Source organism: Lates calcarifer, linkage group LG4 (assembly GCF_001640805.2).
Source record: "Lates calcarifer isolate ASB-BC8 linkage group LG4, TLL_Latcal_v3, whole genome shotgun sequence".
Taxonomy (NCBI): domain Eukaryota; kingdom Metazoa; phylum Chordata; class Actinopteri; family Centropomidae; genus Lates; species Lates calcarifer.
In genome coordinates this window covers 22,279,735-22,302,467 of record NC_066836.1, presented here as the reverse complement: position 1 = coordinate 22,302,467, position 22,733 = coordinate 22,279,735, and the positions used below count along the sequence as shown (strand labels likewise).

The window sequence follows — 22,733 nt, the reverse complement described above, 5'->3', positions numbered from 1 at the left end:
ACTGTATGGTGACTGACAGCATAAGAGCAATCATTACCATTAGGTCAACATCAATAAATAGCATTTCCCTTACAGAGGAGTAATTTACTAGTAATTTAGCAATGATCAAATTAATGGCAAATTACAAAAATACAGCATACATACTAAAATGGTACTAAAACACTAGTCTTAAATAGCTCCATCTTTCCTAGAATGGTGAGAAAGTCATACAAAGGAGTTAAAACTACAATGATTAAGATTTATAGTAGCCCTTCAGCAAAATTAGATGCAAACATCAGCTCTGAGCAGAAGAGAGAAAAACCTGACAAACTGCATGATTTTCTTGGGACTGAAATTGTCATAACAATTACAGAGATGCACCTTGGTGTGTTGCATATTCCAAAACACAGTCTGCTATATAAAATATAGTTCAAAGAATAAAGAATAACAGTGAATAGCAACTATTGTGTTGTACATGACTCATGTTTTTTACATTTCACGTCTTTGTATTCTTTTTACTTTGTGCAGTATATTGTCACCATGGTATTTTAGTTAACGTTGTCAGCTTTGGTGTAAAAAAGACTTTATATCATAGTGTTTAAAGCATAACTTAACACCATGTTTTAGCTTGAACATGACCCCTTCACGTTTTTAAACTTGACTTATAGAATAGAATAGAATAGAATAGGCTTTATTGTCATTGTACAGTTAAGTCCAACAAAATTGTGGGTGCTCCATGAAGACAAACAGTGCACTATCACAGCCCTGTTTAGTTTTCATTCGTCTCTATTTTAGCCAGTTAAGGTCTTTATGCCCGCCGCACCTTTCTGCATAACTGCAAACTTACTGTCAGTCACACACTCTTGATCTCATTTCATATCACAACTCCAAACAAGAGTTATGCATGTAACTGTTTAATGTCTGTGGTGATCAGGAGGAATGAAATAGACCCCTCCACATCACTGATAGCTGACTTCTCATTTAATATATTTTGATAGGGAGTCTCAACCTGTGCTGATGCATACCAAAGCAGACTACACATTTGATGATAACATTTTTGTAATTTGGTAGCACCCCGACCAAAGCTACAGATAGTAGCACAGTGAAGTGAATCAGGTCAGACATGGTAGCTTCCAGTCCAATACAGGCATAAAACACTCATTTTGTAACGTTCAGTTGTAACTGTCATCAACTTGTTTACTTCTCTTTACTTTCCACTGTGTCTCTGTCTTTGCCTGACTACCAAGCGATGACGTTCTAATTCATAATACAGAAGTGACAACAACTATTGCACTACTGTTGGGTTGACTGTGTGTATACTGCACTATTACTGAAACAGCCTGACAGTAGTCACTTGAATTAAAATTTGCTTTCTCGATACTCATCATCAAACTGAGAGTGTAGGTATACACTCAGGAGGTGTATCTAAATGTATCAAACTGGACTTTAATTTGTCAATTTCAAAAAAATCCTATACACACAGAGTGGTATATACAGCTGTCATATTCCAGACTTATCATAAACAGGATACATGAACTGGCGTTAAATTAAGCTCAATAGGAATGAGGTCTGTGGGAACATAAATGCAAATATAGAAACATAAAGTCATGGGTTAGTACTGAATATCATTGAAGGCAGATAGAAACACAGATCGTGTCTTTCATTCTTTCATTATAAGAGGAAATTGCAAGTAGGAAATGCACTATGGAATAATACCATTTGCAAAATTGCAATGAACCCTTTAAAAAATGAGCCTATAGTTAAGTTTTCCAAATGTAACTTTATCCTGTCATTTTGGAATAAAACCCCTCTGATTGTCTACTGTGCACCTGATACAGAAAACAGCATAGAAAACGACAGGTACTGAGACCCACGGAAACAGATAAAAACAGATATGAACAGATCGATAGACAGACTGATAGAAATAGAGCCACTCTCTCAGGACCTGGCAGAGGGAGAATCAGCCAAGCGCTTCACATTCCTGCCCGGGCCCTTCTCACCCACCACCACGTCACTGTAAAATGGTAAGGCAGCTGTTGGCTTCCATCAGCTCGAAGTGCATCTCCGAACATATCCAGTCCACCACCCGCCAACCACACATGCACTCACACACAAAACAGCAGAAGCAGACACACATGTAAAATACACTGAGATATGCACAAGCCTGGTTTCCATCCAAATCATTTTGTGTGGATTTTTATGTAAGACAAAAGTTGAGAAGGGGCAGCAAAATTCATCAAAAAAAAAATCCTCAAAATCCTCAGCCATTGCAAAAACATCTTCACACTCACTTGAAGCAGAAAATACTTCTTACAACAACAAATTATGTAGCATATGTCAGCAGAAAGGCATTGATTGACTAAAAAATAAAGGCTTGGTGCAGCTGACCTGGTTAACAGTTCAATAAAAGTGCACTACAGTTTCTAAATGTTTTGTGTAACATCTCACTGCCAAAACCTGCATGTTCTAAATCTTGTCTCTCCAAAACGTGAGCAGCCAGTCTAATGGTAATTAAATAAAAACAAGGCAAATTACCAGCATTATTTGAACTGAAGAGCAATAGTTACTTTTCCAATACTAATCAACAGTATAAAACTGCTCACAGTTACTTTGGTGGATCATTTAGGAAACAAATTTTCTTCAACTCAGCTGGACGAGGCACAGACTTTTATTGCAGCAGTTCAAAACTTCCATATTTGCTGAACAGTTGGATGGAAATGGAGCTATAGACAGACAAGCACACACATCACAGGCATTTACAGGCAGTATAGAAGCCAGGCCTCACACTCACTCACATTCACTCAACTCTCCAGGCCTCCTGTTATTTCTAACCCTGATAGAGAATCCATAGCTGGTTGCTTCAGCTTTCACTGCACTCTGAGTGGAGTCGCAAATCATCACCAGTCCAATCAGGTTGGACTCGGGCACCAAAGACAGTCATTCAGTCCATCCAGAGAGGGTGGGGGATGGGGTGGTGGTGGTGGTTTCATCTTTCTCTCTCTGCCTTTTTCCCCCTCTCTCTCTCCATGTGTTTTTGTCCTCCACTTCTTCTCCTCCTCTTCCTCCTTCACTATTCTATTTTCAGTCCTCCGTTTTGCCCGTGTCTGCCGATCTGACTGGCATCAATTTTAAAAAGGCCCCATTGGCTGATGGAGGGTTAGCAGCTCGTGCGACTAGTTTGGATGAGTCCACTGCAGGGTCAGAAAAGGGGGGTGATTAGGGAATGAACGTTTGTATTATGTTGAATGTCATTTAGGGACTGTGTACACAGTCATATTACAACTACTCATGTAAAGAAACCTACTTTGAAAACAGAAACTCAACTCTCAAGATAAAAAACCTAGATTTTCCCATTTAGTTGTTTGATGTGCACAGATATAAATGATAGATCACAGGTGTAACACTGCAACTAATAACTAATAACATGATATGATTTTCCTTTCCAAAAACCAAAAAGAGCAAAAGTGTGAGGTGTGATTTTAACATATTAATTAGCATGTTAATCTGCTCTGATGTAACCTGCAAACATCAGCATTTCTGGCTCACTAGATTACTATCTACAGTAGTAACAAAGCACTACATCAAAGGCCAAGACTTAATTATCATTAATTTCGTTTGTGTGGTTACATTTCAAAGCACAGTTTATGACAAGCACATCCACTGTGTCGTATCTCTTGCTATCAGAGTTAAATGCTAACATTAGAGTCTCACTCCCACTCTCTCCGGTGAACCCAATTAACATACTGTACCTCTAAGCCTTTTCTCTTGTAACATTAAAAGTGAAACATACTGTTTGAAAATGAACAAGTATGTAAACTGTGCAGTTGAACAGGGTTACGTTAAGATGAAATAATAGTTAGTTCATACATTATTCCCATACTTGCACTACACTAACCAGCTCATATCATTGTTATATTAAATAAACTATTATTTTATTACCAGCTCTGTGTAACTAGATCACTTTATCAGTTTTAATTGTTCAATTATCACCTTCAGCTTCATCAACTTAAAACCATGTGTTCACTTGACTAATGTTTCCTTAACCCATCAAATTTAAATTAAAGTTGCTTAGTTGCATATTGATTTGAGGAAGACACAAGGCTGGTTTCTGGCACAGACACACTGTACCACAATGATATATTAGTCCACCATTTTGGCCTCAAGTTTCTATGTATCAATCAGCACCTAACTCATGTTTAACCCTTTTCCAGAGGAGGGTCACAAAGCCAGTTTAGCTGATGTGCATTTACCACTTAAGATGAATGGCTAATGTAGAATTAATGTGTGTCCAGAACCATACTGGTATGTTAAATTGAAAATGTTGGCTTAGAAAAACTATGTCAATGAGACAATGGTAGTATGAGGCTACTGTGGCTACGGCTCTGAACATTAGACAAAAGAAGTGTCAAACATTTATCAACAATTATCTACATAATAACTCTTTGTAATCGATAAACTGACGACCAGCACAATTTCAGTTGTGATAGACAGATACCTTTTGGAGGAAAGCAGTTCTTCTTACCTGAGTTGAGATTTGGTCAGGTGAGGAAATGGACAAAAATGATTGCTAGACCTACATTCAACAGCATCACAAGAGCCACCAAGATAGAGTTAGGACCCTGTGGAAACACAAGAGAAGTTTATGTTGTATTATGTTTTCTGAATTAAGTTCTGTTGCATTAACATATAGAATATATGCATACAGCAGATATACTGAATACATACATAGAATTGTATGAAGTACTGAATTAGTGGGGTGTCCAAACTTCTGCATGTAAATTACTGTCTAATTAGTTTGTATTTCTTAGGTTCATGAAGTAAAAAGTGTCGGTGTACTAAAATTTTAAGACATTTTATTTATTATTATCTGTTTGTTGTGGGGGTGGACTTATTTCTTTTACAGTGGTAGCCGAACTTTTGCATACAACAATTTTTTTACCAGCCCAGCACCAACTGGCTGTTTGACAAAGACATTTCAGCCCTCAGCTTCACCACTGATATTTGGACGAGCAGCGGTTAGCCCGGTGTCCCTCATCAGTTTAACTGCACAGCAGATTGATGAGGATTTTAAGAGTCGTCCTGCATGCAAAACAATTTAGGGGTTCACATACCAGCCAAGCCATCGCAGGTGTGTTTGATGACATGCTTCAGACATGGGGGGTCCCTAAAAGTTCTGTTCATGTTGTACGTGATAATGTGAAATACATGATCAAAGCCATGAATGATGCTGGACTCCTGAGCCTGCCATGTGTGTGCACACACCCTCCAGCTGGCTGTTAATGAGGGGCTTTTAGCACAGAGGAGCGTGGCTGATGCTGTGGCAGTCAGACAGAAAATAGTTGGACATTTTAAACATTCCGCCTTAGCCTACTCCTGCCTTGAAGATATTCTGTTTGTTAAAAAAACATGCAGTTGAATACTAAAATGTCAATAACAGTACTTTAACAGAACTTCTATTTGAGTAAAATGTGTGGCAGTGCCATATATAATGGAATGTTCAAATGTCAGTCACAGCAATTTCTTACAGCCAGAGAATGAAACAATATCTGATGAAGATAAAACACATTTCCAAGTAAATGTACAAAGTGTAATTGGCATTAATAAGTACTCGTATCGGTACTCGGTATCGGCAAGTACTCAGATCCAAGTATCGGTATGTATCGGTTTGGAAGAAAAGTGGTATCGCATCCCTAACTCATACCTTAGGCAAACAGTATTTAACACAAAAACAAAATTAGAAAAGACAAAGTGGACTGTGTACTTTTTCTGTTCAGAGAGAGCATCAGAATGACGAGTCTTTCTCTAATTAAAGAATTTTGCTGATTGTGTCGTAATTTTCAGCTGACAGCTAGCTTGATAGCTGTTACAACAAACAGTGGTAAGAATCAGGCCTAGGTGATAAAATAATCTCCAGAATTATTACAAACTAAACATTCCAACTATAGTGATGATAAACTGATGAGCAAGTTTTCGATAATAGTGTCTGTTCTGCATTTGGGAAAACCCTCTACACCACTGTTAGGATATAGCAATACGGGTTACACAGCTGATTTGTGTAGGGCTAAAAGGGAAAAAGAACACCACGTTGTTGGAACTGCAAAAATGAACGACCATGAGGAGAGTCAGATGGTCAAACAGGATGATGAAATTGAGGCAAGGTCAGGTCACACAACAAACCACCTTTTCTTGTCTAATATGGAGGTTTTTTGTGTAGGAGTTTGCCATGTTCTCCTTGTGTCTGTGTGGGTTCTCCTCCAGGTACTTCAGCTTCCTCCCACAGTCCAAAGACATGCAGGTTAATTGGTGACTCTAAATTGCCTGTAGGTGTGAAAGGTTGGTTGTCTACATGTGTTGGCCCTGCGAAGGATTGTACCCCGCCTCTTGCCCAATGTCAGCTGGGACTGGCTTTAGCCCACCTTAAGGATAATGGTATAGACAATGGATAATAGACGTTTAATACTTTGTAGGCCACTAATAAAGATCTGCAATTTAATTGTAGAAAATCATCTCAATTTAAATTAAAATCACAATATTTGCAACTGACATAAACGTATTTTCCTCAAATCATTCAGCCCTACGTACAATGATTTAAGTGTTCTCTTATTTGTACCACATCCAAATTCCTCAAAACCACAAGAACACAGCCAAAGTTGTGGTTTCCAATCTTTACACAGTTAAACTTGCACAACAAAGCACCAACACTGAAAGGTTAGGCAGTCTACTTCCTGTGTGGCTGAACAGGACGAGCTTTGCAATTGTGCCATTGGAGGCCCAGAGTATGGACGCTGAGGTGATTTCATAGAGTGGTGCAACTTCACCCAGAGAAGAGAAGAGCATTACATTAATGCTCTCAACACAGAGCTCTCCCTGCCATCCAAAGAATAAACTGACATTAACATTACCTGTATTATTTTTACTAAAATGAATTCTTGATATGTGACAAACTAAGCTAACATCAGGAACTGGAATTTGCTTCTCCTCTCAATGATTGGCTGCATTAATGCAATAAATATGGTTGCAACTCCAAGGTATCTGATACCTTTTCCAGGACCTTCCTATCTACTTATCATTATCTTTCTTTAAACTGTTAGATTATCCTTTCATTTGTCTGGGCAAATAAATCCCCTTGCATTTCTAAAGTCCACTTACAGAAGAATGTGAACATGGGTGGCCTTGGCCTCCCTGTATTTAAGCATGACTGCAGGGCAGCAAATGCGAGGGCTCTCAGTTTTTGGCAGTGGGGCTCCCCCGGTGGTGACTGGTTTGCTGTCTCTCCACTTTGACTAAAAATTGAATCCCTGTCAGTTTTTCCCAGCGTTGCTCTTCTCCAATTGACAGCCTTCATACAAATGACTTGGTTATAACTTCACTCTGAAAAACTCCCTGAAGATCTTGAATCAAATAAAGAAATTTTTTAGACTCCCTAATATCTCAGTGCACACTCCTATAGCATACAATCTGTTTAAACCTGCACTGATGATAGAGTGGACTGGAGAGAGAGAGCCATGTGCTGTATTGGAGATCTTTACATAGATAATAAATTTGGGCTTTTTTTCAGCTCCAAACTAAATAATTCTGGCATTATTATTACTATTGTAAGGTAGTTCCTGATGTGACATATTCAATTGATTTTGTAGTATGGAATAAACATTCAGCCAGACTGTAAAATGGCAATATTAGGCTCCTCTGATAAGACATTAAACTGGAAATCCCTATTGCCCCCTTGTTTGAAGAGGTGGCTCAATGAAATGCTTTTGGCTGTCAAGATGGAGCAGATCTGCAAACTTAACTCACTAAATAATTTCCAGACGGTATAGAAGCCATTTTTGGCGTTGTGTAATGAGACCTAATTGTACAGTTTATGAGCTCACCTGCCACGCTGTACCTTACTTTTGTGCAAACTCTGCCCTATACTGTGTACACTGACTGATATTCTGGCAGTCCCTCACCATATGTGTGAGTTCAGCTCTGTTTGTCTGTTTGTCTCTGTTTATTCTCTCCTAGTTAGCACCCAGGGCTTTCTTGATGAAAAGGGCAATCTCCTATTGTACCAACATTGCTATTGATGGACATATTTGGACAGTTCCTGGGAGCTTTGTGTGTCCCCGTTTTTTTTTTTTCTTTTCCATTGCTGCCTAGTGTAGACGTTTAAATAAAATAATCAACAAAAAATACATTACCTGGATTATTGGTTTCATTCCTGCTGGGCCATTGCAAATTGCAAATTATACACTTAAAACTGCATGTTAGAATCAAAATCAAACATGTATGGTTACTTGGTCTAACTCACCGACTCCTCATGTACAATTTCAGGTGGTATTTCCATACTAGCTTTCTTGGTTTCTGCAAGGCTCTTTGGTTTGGTTGATTCCTGTCGTTTTGGCTTGAGAGGCTCTGGTGCTTTGGTGCTTTCTTTTGGTGGAACTGGTGAAGGACTAGGGGCTGGCAGGGATTTCAGTGCTGGCGTCTGAATCTGTTTGGCAGGTGGTGGCAACCGTGCAAGGCTTGATGGGTGAAAATCATCCTCTACACCAGTTGGGTCATCGGGTGGTGGACTCTTTACATCTGCCTTGACATAATAACCGTGGTACTGGGAGTGAATCTGCCCATTGCTGGGGTAACTGCTGATTTTCGTGGTAACAGCCGGTTTGACAACTGGAGGAGCCTCCTGTTGCCTCACTTCCTGTCTGAGAGAAAGATTTGATGCTGCCTTTGTTATGCCTGTCAAGTAGAAGAAAGGAAAAGATAAGAGTTAACTGAAAAAACAGTTAACTGAAGAACCATTACCCATTTTGGTTGTGAAGGTAGAGTGAGTTGTAGATTGGCGGAACCCCAAGTTTTAATGTAAATGTACATGGCTGATAGTACTGTGAATAAAATGGCTATAATCCCAACTGTAAGTTACGAATGACCCATTGTTTACACGCAAGAGGCCTGGTTTCTTACTCTGTCATTAGTAACACAACAGGTTACTATGTTGCTGGAGTAATCACAGTTGAAGCTGACCATGTTGCTGCTAAAGTCACTGCCAAGATTCACCATGATGCTTCTTCTCATTACTGTTGTTACTCACCATGTTGCTTCTACAAACACTGCTGCTGCTACAACCATGGCTGTTGCTTAGCAATAATGTGCAGGTAGAATAACTGCTGCTGCTGACCATACTGTTACTAAAAACTGGTCCTATGCATTGCTGCTGCTGATTGTGTTGCTGTTACGTTGTGTCTATACAAGGAGTGCAGTGAAAGCAGCCTATTAGCAGCTGCTTTAGTTCACCATCAGTGTGGCACACAGCCACAGTACTGCTGTGCAGTCAGCTGCATCTTGGAAGTCCTCATAACCAAACACAGTCACTCTAGTTACATGTTCAAAACTGAAAAAATTCAAGTGATGATCAAACATGGCTGAAATGCCTCCTGTGCTACAGTGTAACCATGTAACTCACCATTTTGCCTGCAACAATTGTTGCTGCTGTAAAATATTATTATTATTATTTAGTCCCTCTTCCAAACAAGAATTCTTCTAAGGGCTCTGATTCTACAGAAGCTGTCAAACACATGCTCACAGTGCAGGAGAAGCTTAAGGCACAGAGACCAAATATGCATCCTGTACATCCCCCACACATACATAAAAACCTGTTTCACATAAATTGTCTCCTGTTACTGTTAACTATGAAACCATCAACTGACGACTGGTAATCGCTGATAAAGGACGTTTCATGAGAAATAAAGGTTTGGTCAGACTTACAGTAATCCAAGCTGCTTACCTGCTGTCAAAGACTGAGCTGTTGGGGTTCTGTTCTCTTTCCCAGCAGGCTTTGTGGGAGTTTTACTGCTAAAAAAAGTCTTCTTAAGAGCAGTGGGTGAAGGAGTGGGGCTGGGACCTGGGCTCTGAGATGGAGATTGGGTGGGTGTTGTCCCTTTCCGGTAGAAATGAGGGCTCCCTGATGGAGATTTTTCCTTTTTCTCCTCTGCAGGAACCTCCTTCACCTCTACTGGCTCATTATACTTCTGCCGTACGTAGTCCGGGCCTGGATAAAACAAAGAACAGAAAATTATGTCTGACAGGTCAATACCCGAGCATTAAAGGATTATTCTGGTTTATTACAACCTGTACTTTACTTATTTTCCTGGTTATGTCTGTTAGTTATGAGACTATAGATGCAGTTTTCATTGGTACTGCTTTTCTTCTATTTCACTTGAGCATACTACTACTACTACTACTACTAATAAAAAAATAATAATAATTGGGTGAATCAATAATCAATCTCAGATAAGATGATTAACCCATTACCACAGGAAAGTGTTTCTTATCCTGAGATAATTAAGTCTCGATCTTGATCGTTATCCCAGTTTGTGTAAAATTCACTTCAGTTCAGCAAATAATCATTTCAGCTTTTGGAGGATTACGTGCTTGCAGGAGCGATCATTTAGAAGGGTGATATCTGGGCAAAGTTAGGATTGTGTGTAAATGGATGTTAAACAATTTCACTGTATAATTATTGGGTTTTTATTGTGAATTTATTTAGTATTTTAGTCTGGTTTTTGACCAACTGAGGTCATTTGCTCATATTTGTGTTTGAGGTAGGTTTTGCATGCATTCTCTCTTCTGCTACAAACAAGTCAAATGAATCCACATTTCAACATCGGGATCTCAGTGTTCGACGAAACGTGGGAAGATTTGTTTAGAGGATTGCTTGGAAAGTTAAGTTTCCCACCTTACAATCCATTGTCATGTTTGCTCTCACACACATATGATCTCCCTCTCCTTGGGCATGCCTTTCCCTCTCTCTCTCTCCCTCTTTCACACACACAGAAATTCAAACACTGATCATTTTCACTAGATTTTCCTTTTTATATTTATTGTATTAATTAAAATTCCCAAATATATGGTTAATCACTCCTGACACTGATTTGCATACCCCTATCACCTACACAGCACTAACTGTATGATCAGTTCGTGCAATTTTGATTATTTATTGTCCTCACAGGGGAAATCTGGTTTGCAGCAAGATGTAAAGTATTACAAGACTTTAACAGGCCTACAGCCATTTATAGATACATCACTACTTACTACTGTGAAGTTGAAGAAATGTTTTTGATATTAGCTCAGGAAATACAGACAATCATTGCTATCTATTTAATCTACTGATTAAAACAAAGCTACAAATCCTTCTTTTTTCAGGTCAGTGAGGAAATAAAGCAAAATGAGGGCAGAGACATTTCTAGTGTCTTTAAGTGTTTGATTCATCTTACTTTTACTCTTACCCTGGTGTACGATATTCTACCCTGCTGTGTGTTTTTTGTACTGTGGCTGCTGGACTGTACCTGGCTGATGGAAGCTTGGGGAAAGCTCTCTGGCCACAGCTCTGGCAATATCTGAATCCTGACTGGCTGACTGTGCAGCCTGGTCTGCAGCCTCTGCTTTGGCCCGAGCATGAGACGTCCTGCAAAAATACACAAATATAACACAAAGACTCAGTGACTTTAGCATCCATCAAGTAAGTAACTAACACACTCACAAAGCATAGTTGACCCCATTTTTCAACATACAATTAATCTGGTAGTGTTCACCACAAGACACCACTGAGCTCAGATTTCTGATATTTGATTATATCACTGATCTCACACGGTAACATCTGGTTATAATCTGACAGTTCTCACTCACTGCCTGTTACTGCTGCCCTCTCCACCAGCCCAGTTTATAGTAGGGCTGCAACTATAGGCTATTTTTTACATTTAAGTTCAAAATGAAAATTCTTCAAAGTATTTTAAAAAGGAAAATATGTAAGAAATTAGTTAATATATCATATTTGCACCTTAACTGTGCAAAAGCAAAACAAACAAACAAACAAACAAAAAAGCAAAACAACACACCATCATTAAAACAGAAGGGGGGTGTCGTTGGGGTGGTCATTTTTTAATTTTATTGGGAAGTACATCAGATTGGATTTCTTCACATTCAGTTCAGTGCATTTTTATCCACTCACAGCAGGGGCCATACAGGGGCCTAAAATTGAGACAAAGGCACTATACCAAAAAGCACAGTACCTGACCTGACAGAACCCAGCTAATACTGCCAAATTTCAAATTTGACCCAAGGCTGTATTTCACTTTTACTTCATTCACTGCTGTTAACTTGCAAGGATTATTCAATGCAATGGCTACACTCTGTCTTTTTTCCTCCTCCCTCTGGGCAGAGCATAGGTACTTACAACACCTGACACCAGGGTATTATTTCCACTAGGCATGGGGGGCACTCCCCCCACTTTGCATTTTCAGTTTGATTTTCTCATGAAAAGCTCCCTAAACAGTATCAGAGAGAGAGAACGAGAGAGAGAGAGAGAGAGCTAAGAGGAGCTAATAAGGTTTCACTCACAGCAATAAGGCTTTGTTTTACTCTGGTTTTCTCCTCTCAGGCAACAACTTGTTTGCCTTACCTTCAACTTGGAGGTTGTTGAGATGCAGCCTGGGAGGAGGCCTGAAGGCTTACAGTGAAGTCAATCAAGATCTGTACTTTTCCCTAGATAACTCTCCCTAGATAAAATGACAAATCTCTCCATCAGCATGTCATAAGCAGCTGCTAATTAATGTTGATGCTGTGGGTAAATCTGATGACAGAACTGAACTTGTGTGTTGTCTGGTTAAAGTGCTCTCTGTAGCAAATGTCTGTACTCTGTCAAAGATTGTGTGTGAGTGAAAGACCTCCACTCTGTAACACCACTGTACAACAGTAGTTCCAACAACTGCAGCACAGTGATGTGACCTCTTTCTTGCAGATCGTGTCACATCAATTTCAGTAGACACATTCGCCTTAATTAAAGGTACTGAGCAGATTTTATCATAATTACTGTATGACTTCTTGATTTATGGCCAAAATATTTTTCATGAGGTCACAGTGACCTCAACCTTGACCACCAAAATCTAATCAGTTCATTCCTAAGTCCAGGTGAAGGTTTCTACCAAATGTATAATGGGATAAAATGATGAAGTGATTACATTTTATATCCAACACTTTTCTGGTCATTACTTAATGCTCAACTCAGGAGCAGAAGGGGAGATTGTGACCATAATTCTTGCAACTTGCCTGATTGGCAGAGGCATACAACCACAGAGTGATTATTCTAGTTTCAGTCAAATCAGTTGTACACAGGTCAATGCAGGGCCAACAGCATGACAGGCTGCAAACTTTATAGAGTCTTATCTTAAAATGTCCAATCCACCAAACTAATTGTGATGGAAGCAGAGACAGGTGGTAAAAACAGAGGGCCATGCAATGCTGGACAGCACCAGTATTGTACATAAATGAAGGTGGCAAAACAACATCTGAATCAGACACCAGTACAACATCCTCCACTGCTGTTCACTGTGACTGTGTATTCAGCTGACAGTGCTGTCAGCAGCCACCAGCAGGGACACTAGGATTTTAGAACTGAGCTATGACCCGCTGCATGCTGCTCTTTTACCTTCTCTGATTGTGTGAAAATACATAAAATGATAACAAAGCATTAAAGCTTGGGTCTTATAGGTAAAACATGAGCCTCCTGTATGCATTCTCAGTGCCCACACACACACACACACACACACACACACACACACACACACACACACACACACACACACAGTGATAGGCTGAACAGAGCAGCTACAGGTGAACCAGGTGAAGTTAAGATGAATCAAATTGAAAAATACAAAACAAAAAAAAAAAACAGTTCTTTAGTAATGAGAAAGAACCAGTAACAGTATGAGTCAGTCACCTTTTATAACTTGTACAGTTGGTCCAGTACATCAGCTCTTGGTGCCACAGTGATTAATGTTCCCATACCCCTCTGTTGTTCTATAATCTAAAAAGTAGAGAATCTGAATCTAGGATTTTTAAAAATCAATTTAAGCACTTGTGTTTCTCAACTAACTGTTTCAGCCATGACTCAAAGCTATGTAGACCAATTTCATTGGACAAGATACTCGACTCAATGGGTATTTCACCAAATACATGTTTCCCAATCTGCAATTGATTACACTCAGTCAATCTTTATTAGTATTGGGCATGGTAGTACTATCTAGTAAAATCAATTAACAATCAACAGAAAGCCACAACACATTTCAAAGGTCAGCTGTGTCATCACAGAGCTGAGACTGTTCTTCTATACTGATCAAGGAGAAAACCCAATAAAGCACACTACTGATTTATTGACTCTCTGTGTGTGTGTGTATGTGTGTGTGTGTGAGTGTAGCTGGGGCTACAGGGGCAGTGTTAGACAGTATTCCTGTCAGCTGTTGATTAGCGTCCTCCTCTCTGGCCTTATTTAGACAAGCCCTACTTCTGACGTACACACACACACAGACGCACACACACACACATACCCATTTTTACTACCCCGTGGGACCGACTGACTGGAAGGATCTTGGTAGGATCCACCCTTTCTGAGTGGTCTAGAGACATAATTTTAACTTCTAAATTCCTAAAAAATTTTTGCTAAGATGAAAATCCCCCTGCCGCACCCACTCCTGTTCCAATTTCTGAATTGAATTTTAGCTTTTTCTTTTGCTGCTTCTTTTGCTTTATGTTCTTGTTCTGGTTGCTACTCTTTCAGTTCATGATTGTATGCATGTTGTAAATGAAATCAATTAAAAATTAGACACTGGTTAGCCAATTGATATCCTGGAAAATACAAAAAATATGAACTGCTTTAAAGAGGAGGAGACAAAAAAATGTAATTAATAAATTACAGTAAACTACCAGGTACAGTGTTCTCTTCCAGGTAACAGACTGTGTTTCCAAAATGCAGTTGTTGGGGAGAACCCAGATCAACTGTGTAAAAAGTAGACACAGGTTAACTTATGTATTTCAAATGACAAGTTTCATTTATTTAATATATAGACCTTTGTAAACACTGGATTCACAGTTGGCCCATTCATGTGTTCCCTCCACAGTACAGTGCATTAGTGAGCCGACTCACAACTGGTTTTCTGGTGGTGACACAACCAACAAGGTAACACTGGACCAAACATTACACAGAGGAGCCTCCCAGAGGTTGACAGAAGCAGGAGAAAAGTTTTCCTCTAAACAAAACTGACAGAACTCCAAAGAACAGCGTTTCACGTGCGTTCCTAAGTTCTACCTTAATATATGTTACTTGACAATACAAGCATTACTTTATGAACATCCACCAATGCTATTCATGAGTAACCATAGCAGTCACTTCACAATAAGCTCCCACTTGCTCATACATGACAGGTATGCACTTATACAGGTGGCTGTATAGTGTACTGAACTTATAACATCAACACATGTATCCTCAACACATGCACAATAAGTACAACAAGTGCAAATGGAAAGAACAGGTGCAGTGTTGTTTAGTAAATTCTTCTTGCACTTTAAGTTTCAGTGCTTCAGGTGAGGCCTTAATGTGGGCAGCACACTCAGATTTGCCAGGTACTTTACCAGATTCAGTGACAGCTTTCAGGGTCTTTTCTATAGCACGAACTTCCCCACCTGACCAGCTCCTCCTCTTTGAGGTCTCTAAAAGACAAGGGGAAAAAAGAAAATCAGGGGATGGAGACCAGCAATTCAATTACCTATAATTAACTGTGCAGTAATGAGACTTACTTATTCACATGTAATGTTGGTCAGCAATGTCATAAAAACATACCACAGCACCTATAACCTCTTTTTTAAACAGCATTACTTGTATAGACTGGCATGGTACCCAACCTGATACATAATTTACACTGTAGAATACACTGGAAATCTCCAGGAATACAAGTTAATGCATGAAATGTTGGGCTGTCTGCACTGACTGGCTGATAACAGAATAGATAACACAAGCAAAACCAATGACAACTTTTACAAAGTACTTGAGTAACAAGGTTATACTCCATTGTGAGAAGAGAGGTAGTATCTCTCTCTGAGACTCTTAACACCTGATGATCACCTGCTGTATGTCAGTAAGCAGCTTTTTCTGCTGCCTGTTGCCATATATACCTAGTTTCAGATCTGCACTGACATTCTGAAGTGGACTGAAGTCAGTACATTTCACAGTTGAGACTAACAGGTTGTTTTACACAGATCCACAGATGATGTATAACAACAATATCAAAAAAATCAGGACCGGATTCTTCAGTGACATTTTCAGCTGAGCTCTGAGAGCATCTAGTTTAGACGAGTCTAATATCTAGTTATCTAGTCTAGTTAAGTCTAACATCTAGCTATCATGGATTCACTATGTGTTTTGAGTCTGCTCACACTGATATAGGCAAATACTAATAAAAAAACATTAATTTTGTACAAAAATACAATAAACTATTAAATTATTAAACAATAAAAGGCTAAGTGGACCTTTGACAGAAAGAGATTTACACAGTTGACAATGCAAAATTAAACAGCTAAGCAAAAATCTGTCAACCTCAAGAGGTGGGCAGTCTGTTCATGAACTCTGGCAGAAAAGGACTCTTTAAGTGACAGCATTTATAAACATAGAAACAACGCATTGACTTGACTTGACTTATTACCGAGTGAGAAAGGGAGCGACATCAGATGTTTTTAACAGCTTCAGGTAAGATCAGGCTTTTGGAGTCTCAGTGAAAGATAACACCTCTCATTAGTTTATGTAGCCAACGATCAAGCCACTTAACACCAATAAATCCAGAACCATAGCACTGTATGGCAATAACGCAATCTTTTTCATAAAGATTAAATTAACTAAGTGAAACTATTAGTAATAGCAATGGATGTAGTGTTTGAAATACCTGTTATATGGTCAGTGGGTCACTGCCTTCTTACATCTTGAAGATCCTGTTAAAATACTGAATGATAATGATAAAGATTAATAATGATTATTATTACCATACAAGAAAATGACTGCTGCCTGGTAGTCTATTTCCATTATTACTATGTTCATCATATTTGTGTCATACAGTAACAATGAGTAACAAAAAGATGTTCAAAACAAATTCAGGTAATCATAAATTGATGAATAGCTATGCAAACAGTAAGACGTGTGACATTATTAGCAGTGACTCTCATAACTTGTTCCTGAAAGGTAATACCTGAAATGTTGTATGTAATAACCATTAATATGAATTCTATCAACTATGAACTTTTTTGTAACCATTATTATGTAGTATTTATTAGTTAAAGTACAAAGACTGGTGGTGTATTTATTGTCACTGAGAATGATAGTCACCCAAAATACATATTTATGAAGTTACAGTCAAACTATTGAACATGTTTTCAACACTGATACCATTATCACATAAGCAAGTTAAACCACATATTCCAGTGCATGTAGTCTAAGAAATCCCTGTTTCTGGGTCATCACTTTCAGTCTCAACAGGTTGCTGTCTCTTCTTAGATCTTGAGGATCCCGGATAAGAAAATATGAGAATATTGATACAAGATACTTACAGCTAACTGATAACACACCTTCACTGTCTGAATGTAAAGCCATCTAGATAGACTTCCGTACATTACCTAATCATAACAGTGCACTGTATTACAGTTTGTTTCACTGGTGGTAATGAGAGAGAAAACATTTAATCACTTAGTTTCTAAGTTTGTCTTAACATTGCTAAAATGTGAACTGAGCACGAAAATCCTGCACTGTTTTATCTTTTAATTCCACTTTTTTAAATAAAGACACTTAAGACATCTAGTATCTTTTGTGTGTGAACTACCTGTTTTAAGATGATCACTGTAAGACTCAACAGGTTGCAGCATTTTCTTTGATCTTGAGGATCTTGTTCAAATAAGGAATTATTAGTATATTAATACAAGATAATGTCAGTTAGTAGACAACATAGCACACTATCAGCCTCTTAATTGATAGTGCAGATAAAGAAAGCACTGTGTACAATGTTTTTCTTAAACTAGCTAAAGAGTGATTAGAAAATTCTGTACTTTGTCTTGGCCACACACAGAAACAGTATCTTTCTCAGCTGTTTTCAGCCTATGGAAGCTCATTTCCAGTGGTATAAGAAAAAAAACAGCTCACATTAAGTCAAAGAGATAGTAAGTCATAATCATGAGATGATACGTTGAAATTGAGATAATAATTTGGAAAAGTCTGCACGAACTCCAGTGGCGCACCTAGCTGTCCAACAATATGTTATCCTAAATAAGGTAACCATGACACTGACCAGATGTTTCCAGTTGCTGTTCAATGAAGATTGCCACTTCAGCCACATCATTTTTATTCTGTCTACACAAGAGCTGCTTCTCTTTTCAAGCGTGTGTTTGCTCCATATAATCCAGTGTGAATCAGCAAGCAAATTAAGTATTTCATCTGTTGTAAAGCCCTGTTTAAATTAGTCTTCAATGTGCTCACAATCCATTTCGTTGTCAAGTTGAATAAGAGAACTCACACCAAAGAACTGCTACTTTGAGTGTTGTGTATCTTATATATAATTTCGACATTATCTCATAATTATGGCTTTTTATCTCATACTTGCGATTTATCATCTCATAACTTCAATTTATCTCATAATTATGACTTTTATCTCATAATTTTGACATTATCTCATAATTATGACTTATCTCATAATTTATGTTTCAGATTGCATATTTGCGAGTATACTGTCAGTTCTCCTCCAACCTGGTACATCTGGGTCATCACCAGCATCAGAGCTTGAGCTTTCAGATGTATGTATCTGCACTGCTGTCAGAATCTAGGCTTAAACATATATAAACATATAAACATATATATAGGGAGAGAGGGGGAGAGAGAGAGAGAGAGAGAGAGATAGATACAGATATAGATAAATAGACAGATAGATAGATAGGCAGTAGAGACAGACATGGGGGACAGGAGCAATCTCACTGTAGCTGCAGTGAATTCTAATCACCTGGGAGGACACCTGCATTGCAACTGGCCAGTAACAATAACAGGATGGAATATAATTACTGTCATATGAAATGAGCTAAAAACGAATAACTATTGAACATGTAAATTGTAGCCATGTCACGATGTAAGTTGCAACATTATCTTCTTCCATCATTGTTGCTGCAGGCAAAAGCCTCTTGCAGCATCTGAGTCTGGGGTTTGTTTTGAGCACTTTACTTTGGTGGAACTAATCTATGGATTCTCTCCATACTGTTTGACTGACTGATACTATTTGACTATTACTGAGATGGTAAAAGAGGCTAATGGTGTACTATACAAGAATAGTGTAATGTGATTATGGTATCACAACTGAAAATCAGATGGCCAAATAATGAGCCAGCATTATTACCTGTGTTTGTTACTTTTTGTATTCCATGCGTCTGGACAAGCAATTAAAATAATGCCCCCTCAGGTGACGTAAGTGTGTCCTCATTCTGGTGAGTCGGCCACTCTGTCTGTAGGACATCAAAGACAAAAAAGTGAATCTACCTGATGTAACATTTGACCATCAAATACGCTATTTTCACAATTTTGATGGAGAGCCACACTACGGTTAACATTGTTATAGACTAGCAAATAAGATTTTTGTCTGTTAAAAGATTGTGACAATGATGAATAGCTGTCTTAAATCAAATTCAGGAAATTCTCAACAAGGCCTAACAATAAGATTGGAAAGAGTAATTAATTGATCCTTACTTAAGACATTTACATTCACTTCAACTATTACAGTAACTGAACATTAGAGAAACCTAATGCAGAGAGCTGTAGCAGGTTTAAACACCCTCCTGATGCTGGCACTCCTTTCACAACCCTGAACATTAGCATAGCTTTCAGCCTTCTGCCTGAGTCCAGCCCAATACATGTGAGTGGCAGATAAATCAAGCAAATGTATGTGTCAAAAAGGCAGTCGTCTACTGCCTAAAAATGCTGTAATGGCATGCTAACAATATTGTTCAACACTCTACAGTGACAAGCTAGGTAACGTTAGCATTAGCGAACCACGCAGTGCTAATAACCATGTCATGTCAAATCATGAAAAAACGACTGAGGTGGCTGCAAAAACATAACACACGGTGGCTAACATCGTTATCGATTAAAAACAGTTTGTGTTCGTTTTATGTACTTACTTAGTTTCCATCACTTTCTCCTCCGACGGTCCACCTCACTCATCCAGCTCCGGTCGTCTTCTTCTCTGTCTTGTTACTAAAGACCACGAGGCAGCGCGGCTAATTGAACGACGTCACAGAGTGGGAGGGGTTAGGGATGGTAGTCATGGGGACCGGTGGAGTCTGGAAAGGTGCGTCCCTCCCTCACCTCTGACTACTACTGCTTTTACTTTGAAGAAACTTACAGGAAATATAATTGTTTTGTCACCGAGTCAGTGGAATTTTAACAGTGGTGATATTATTCAAATAAAATGGGTCTAGTTAACCAGGTATGGACATATTCTGCTGTTAAATCAATCATTTGATGATTTTATATTAATTAGGCCTATGCTACAAAACTGCTGAAAATATAAATTTCCATCAGCCACTTCCCATGTTGCAGTCACGGCCTGTAAAATGGCCGGACTACGGCAGACGGGGGCAATTTGAAATGGAATGTAGCCCATCTACAGCGGATAATCCAAAACGATATGGAACGCACCACGTCTACCCACAACACGCCGTCGCGGGCCCCGACCTACCTGCTTTAATGCTAATTTCCAGCAAATCTAGTAACATGGCTGGATGAACTTCACTAATACAGAGTGACACTAGTCAGTCCCTCATTTAATCCCTGCAGCCATCACTTTTATCTAGGTTGTTTCATAAAAACGAACATTTCAATGCTATACTGCATTAGACCTCCATTATTTATTTATTTTTTCATTCATTCATGCATTCATCCATTCAGTCTATGCCCTCAGCCCAAGACTTCTCCATCCTCATTGATGGTCATACTGTTATTCCCTCCTCCTCAGTGTGTAACTCTCTCCTTCAAATCCCACATCAGCAGCATCATCAGGACATCATCCTTCCACCTCTGGAATAACGCCCATCTCTGCTCCTCCCTCTCCCACTCCACTGCAGAAATACTCATTCACGCCTTCATAACCACCAGACTCGACTACTGCAATAGCCTGGTTACTCACCTGCACTCACTTCAGAGACCACATTTCCCCTGTCCTCCAACAGCTCCGCTGGCTCTCTGTACAATACTGCATCCAATACAAACTCCTCCTCATCACTTACAAAGCCCTCAATAACCTTCCCCCCTCTTATTTCACTGACCTCCTCTACTACCATTCCCCCTCCCACCATCTCCAATCTGCTGATTCAAACCTCCTGACCCCCATCACCAGAACCAAGCACCACGCCTTGGGGGACCGAGCCTTCACTGCCGCTGCCCCTACCCCCTGAAATTCCCTTCCACTACACATCAGGAACTTGGACTCATTACAGACGTTCAAATCACTAATTCAAGACCCACCTGTTCAACTTGTCATTTACATAACTACAACTTTATTTAATTTACTCATTTCTTTTTACTGTTTCTCTTTTCTTTTGCTATATTGTTAAGCGTCTTTGAGTGTCTTGAAAAGCGCTATAGAAATTTGATGATTATTATTATTATAATTATTATTATTATTATTATTACTACGTGAATATTTTTTTCTGAGATGAGAAGTGATTTGGAGCAGTTGGTGACAGGACCTAGGCATTTCCAGTCCCCATCCCCTCCATTTCACTGATAACTAAAAATAATAAAATATAGGCTGATGATAAGTGGAGCCAGGTGTGCAAATAGGCAGGGCAGTCAGGTGAGTGAGGACAGGGAGAAATGTCTTTACACATCCGGTGGGCAGCAAGAGCAAGGCAGGTCAAGGAAGGAATATGGTCATGGAACAGTGATCTGAGGCTGGAGACAGGGGCCCAGGGAAACCGAGATTGTGACTGTATCCCACCCTTGAGGAATGAATTCCTAGACATCCCTATGCAAGAAAGAAGCAGGTCCAGCAGGAGGGGGTCTGGAGATTAAAAGAGCAGGGACCCTCTGGTGAATAATATGAGGTCAGGATAGAGTAGGGTGGACACACCTGATGGACAGCTAAGAGGCTGGATAGACAGGTGAAGCTGGTCGGGAGAACCAGGCCGGAAAGCCACAGAAAATGTCATCACTTCATCATTTTGTCCTATTAGACATTTGTGTAACATTTGTCATAATTAGTAATATTAGTATTGAATTAGGGCAAAAAACGTGTTTTGTGAGGTCACATTGACCTTGACCTTTGACCATCAAAATCTAACCATGTCACCTTTGAGTCCAAGAGGAGATTTCCTTTAAGACAGATCACATTCACATGAATGGGACTAACCTTTGACCTTTTCACTTCAATTAATAATTTCATCCTGTTATCACATTTGTGTGATAATTAGCATATGAGTTATAGCACAAATGTGAAGAATTTTTCCCCCACAGTGTTCCTGAGATAAAATATAATATAAAATGGACATTTAAAAAAAAATGTTTATGACTGATTGAATTTACAGACATTAATGCATATTTTATATACTTATGGCAATCAAAATTTTTATCATTTGTTTTTTTCAAAGAATAAAACTGCTTTGAAAGAAACTTACAGTGATTAAATGGGTTCCCCTGATGATTTAAGGCCAAATTATTCAATAAAATTAAAGTCTGACCACATAAAAGTGTACTAATATATATAAAATATGAAGCATACTGATATACACAGTTACACACTTTGTCAGGAAAAGTTGCCCCACCGGGGAAATCCACACACCATGCAATACCATCAATGACCACTAGAACACACAGTCCCTAACACACCATGTCATGAAACCCTACTTGGTGGGGACCTTTTTTTTTC

General features: G+C 39.0%; 1 protein-coding gene across 1 annotated transcript in view; it reads right to left on the bottom strand.

Moving 5' to 3' along the window:
- Positions 1 to 2,631: 2,631 nt before the first annotated feature.
- The window catches only part of LOC108896720 (junctophilin-1-like), a 36,840-nt gene continuing 16,738 nt past the window's right edge, over positions 2,632 to 22,733 (bottom strand). The window contains 5 exon segments of the mRNA XM_018695953.2: positions 2,632 to 3,170; positions 4,502 to 4,598; positions 8,270 to 8,700; positions 9,746 to 10,009; positions 11,307 to 11,425. Coding sequence (XP_018551469.1) covers positions 4,518 to 4,598; positions 8,270 to 8,700; positions 9,746 to 10,009; positions 11,307 to 11,425 — 895 coding nt within the window. The 3' untranslated portion in view covers positions 2,632 to 3,170; positions 4,502 to 4,517.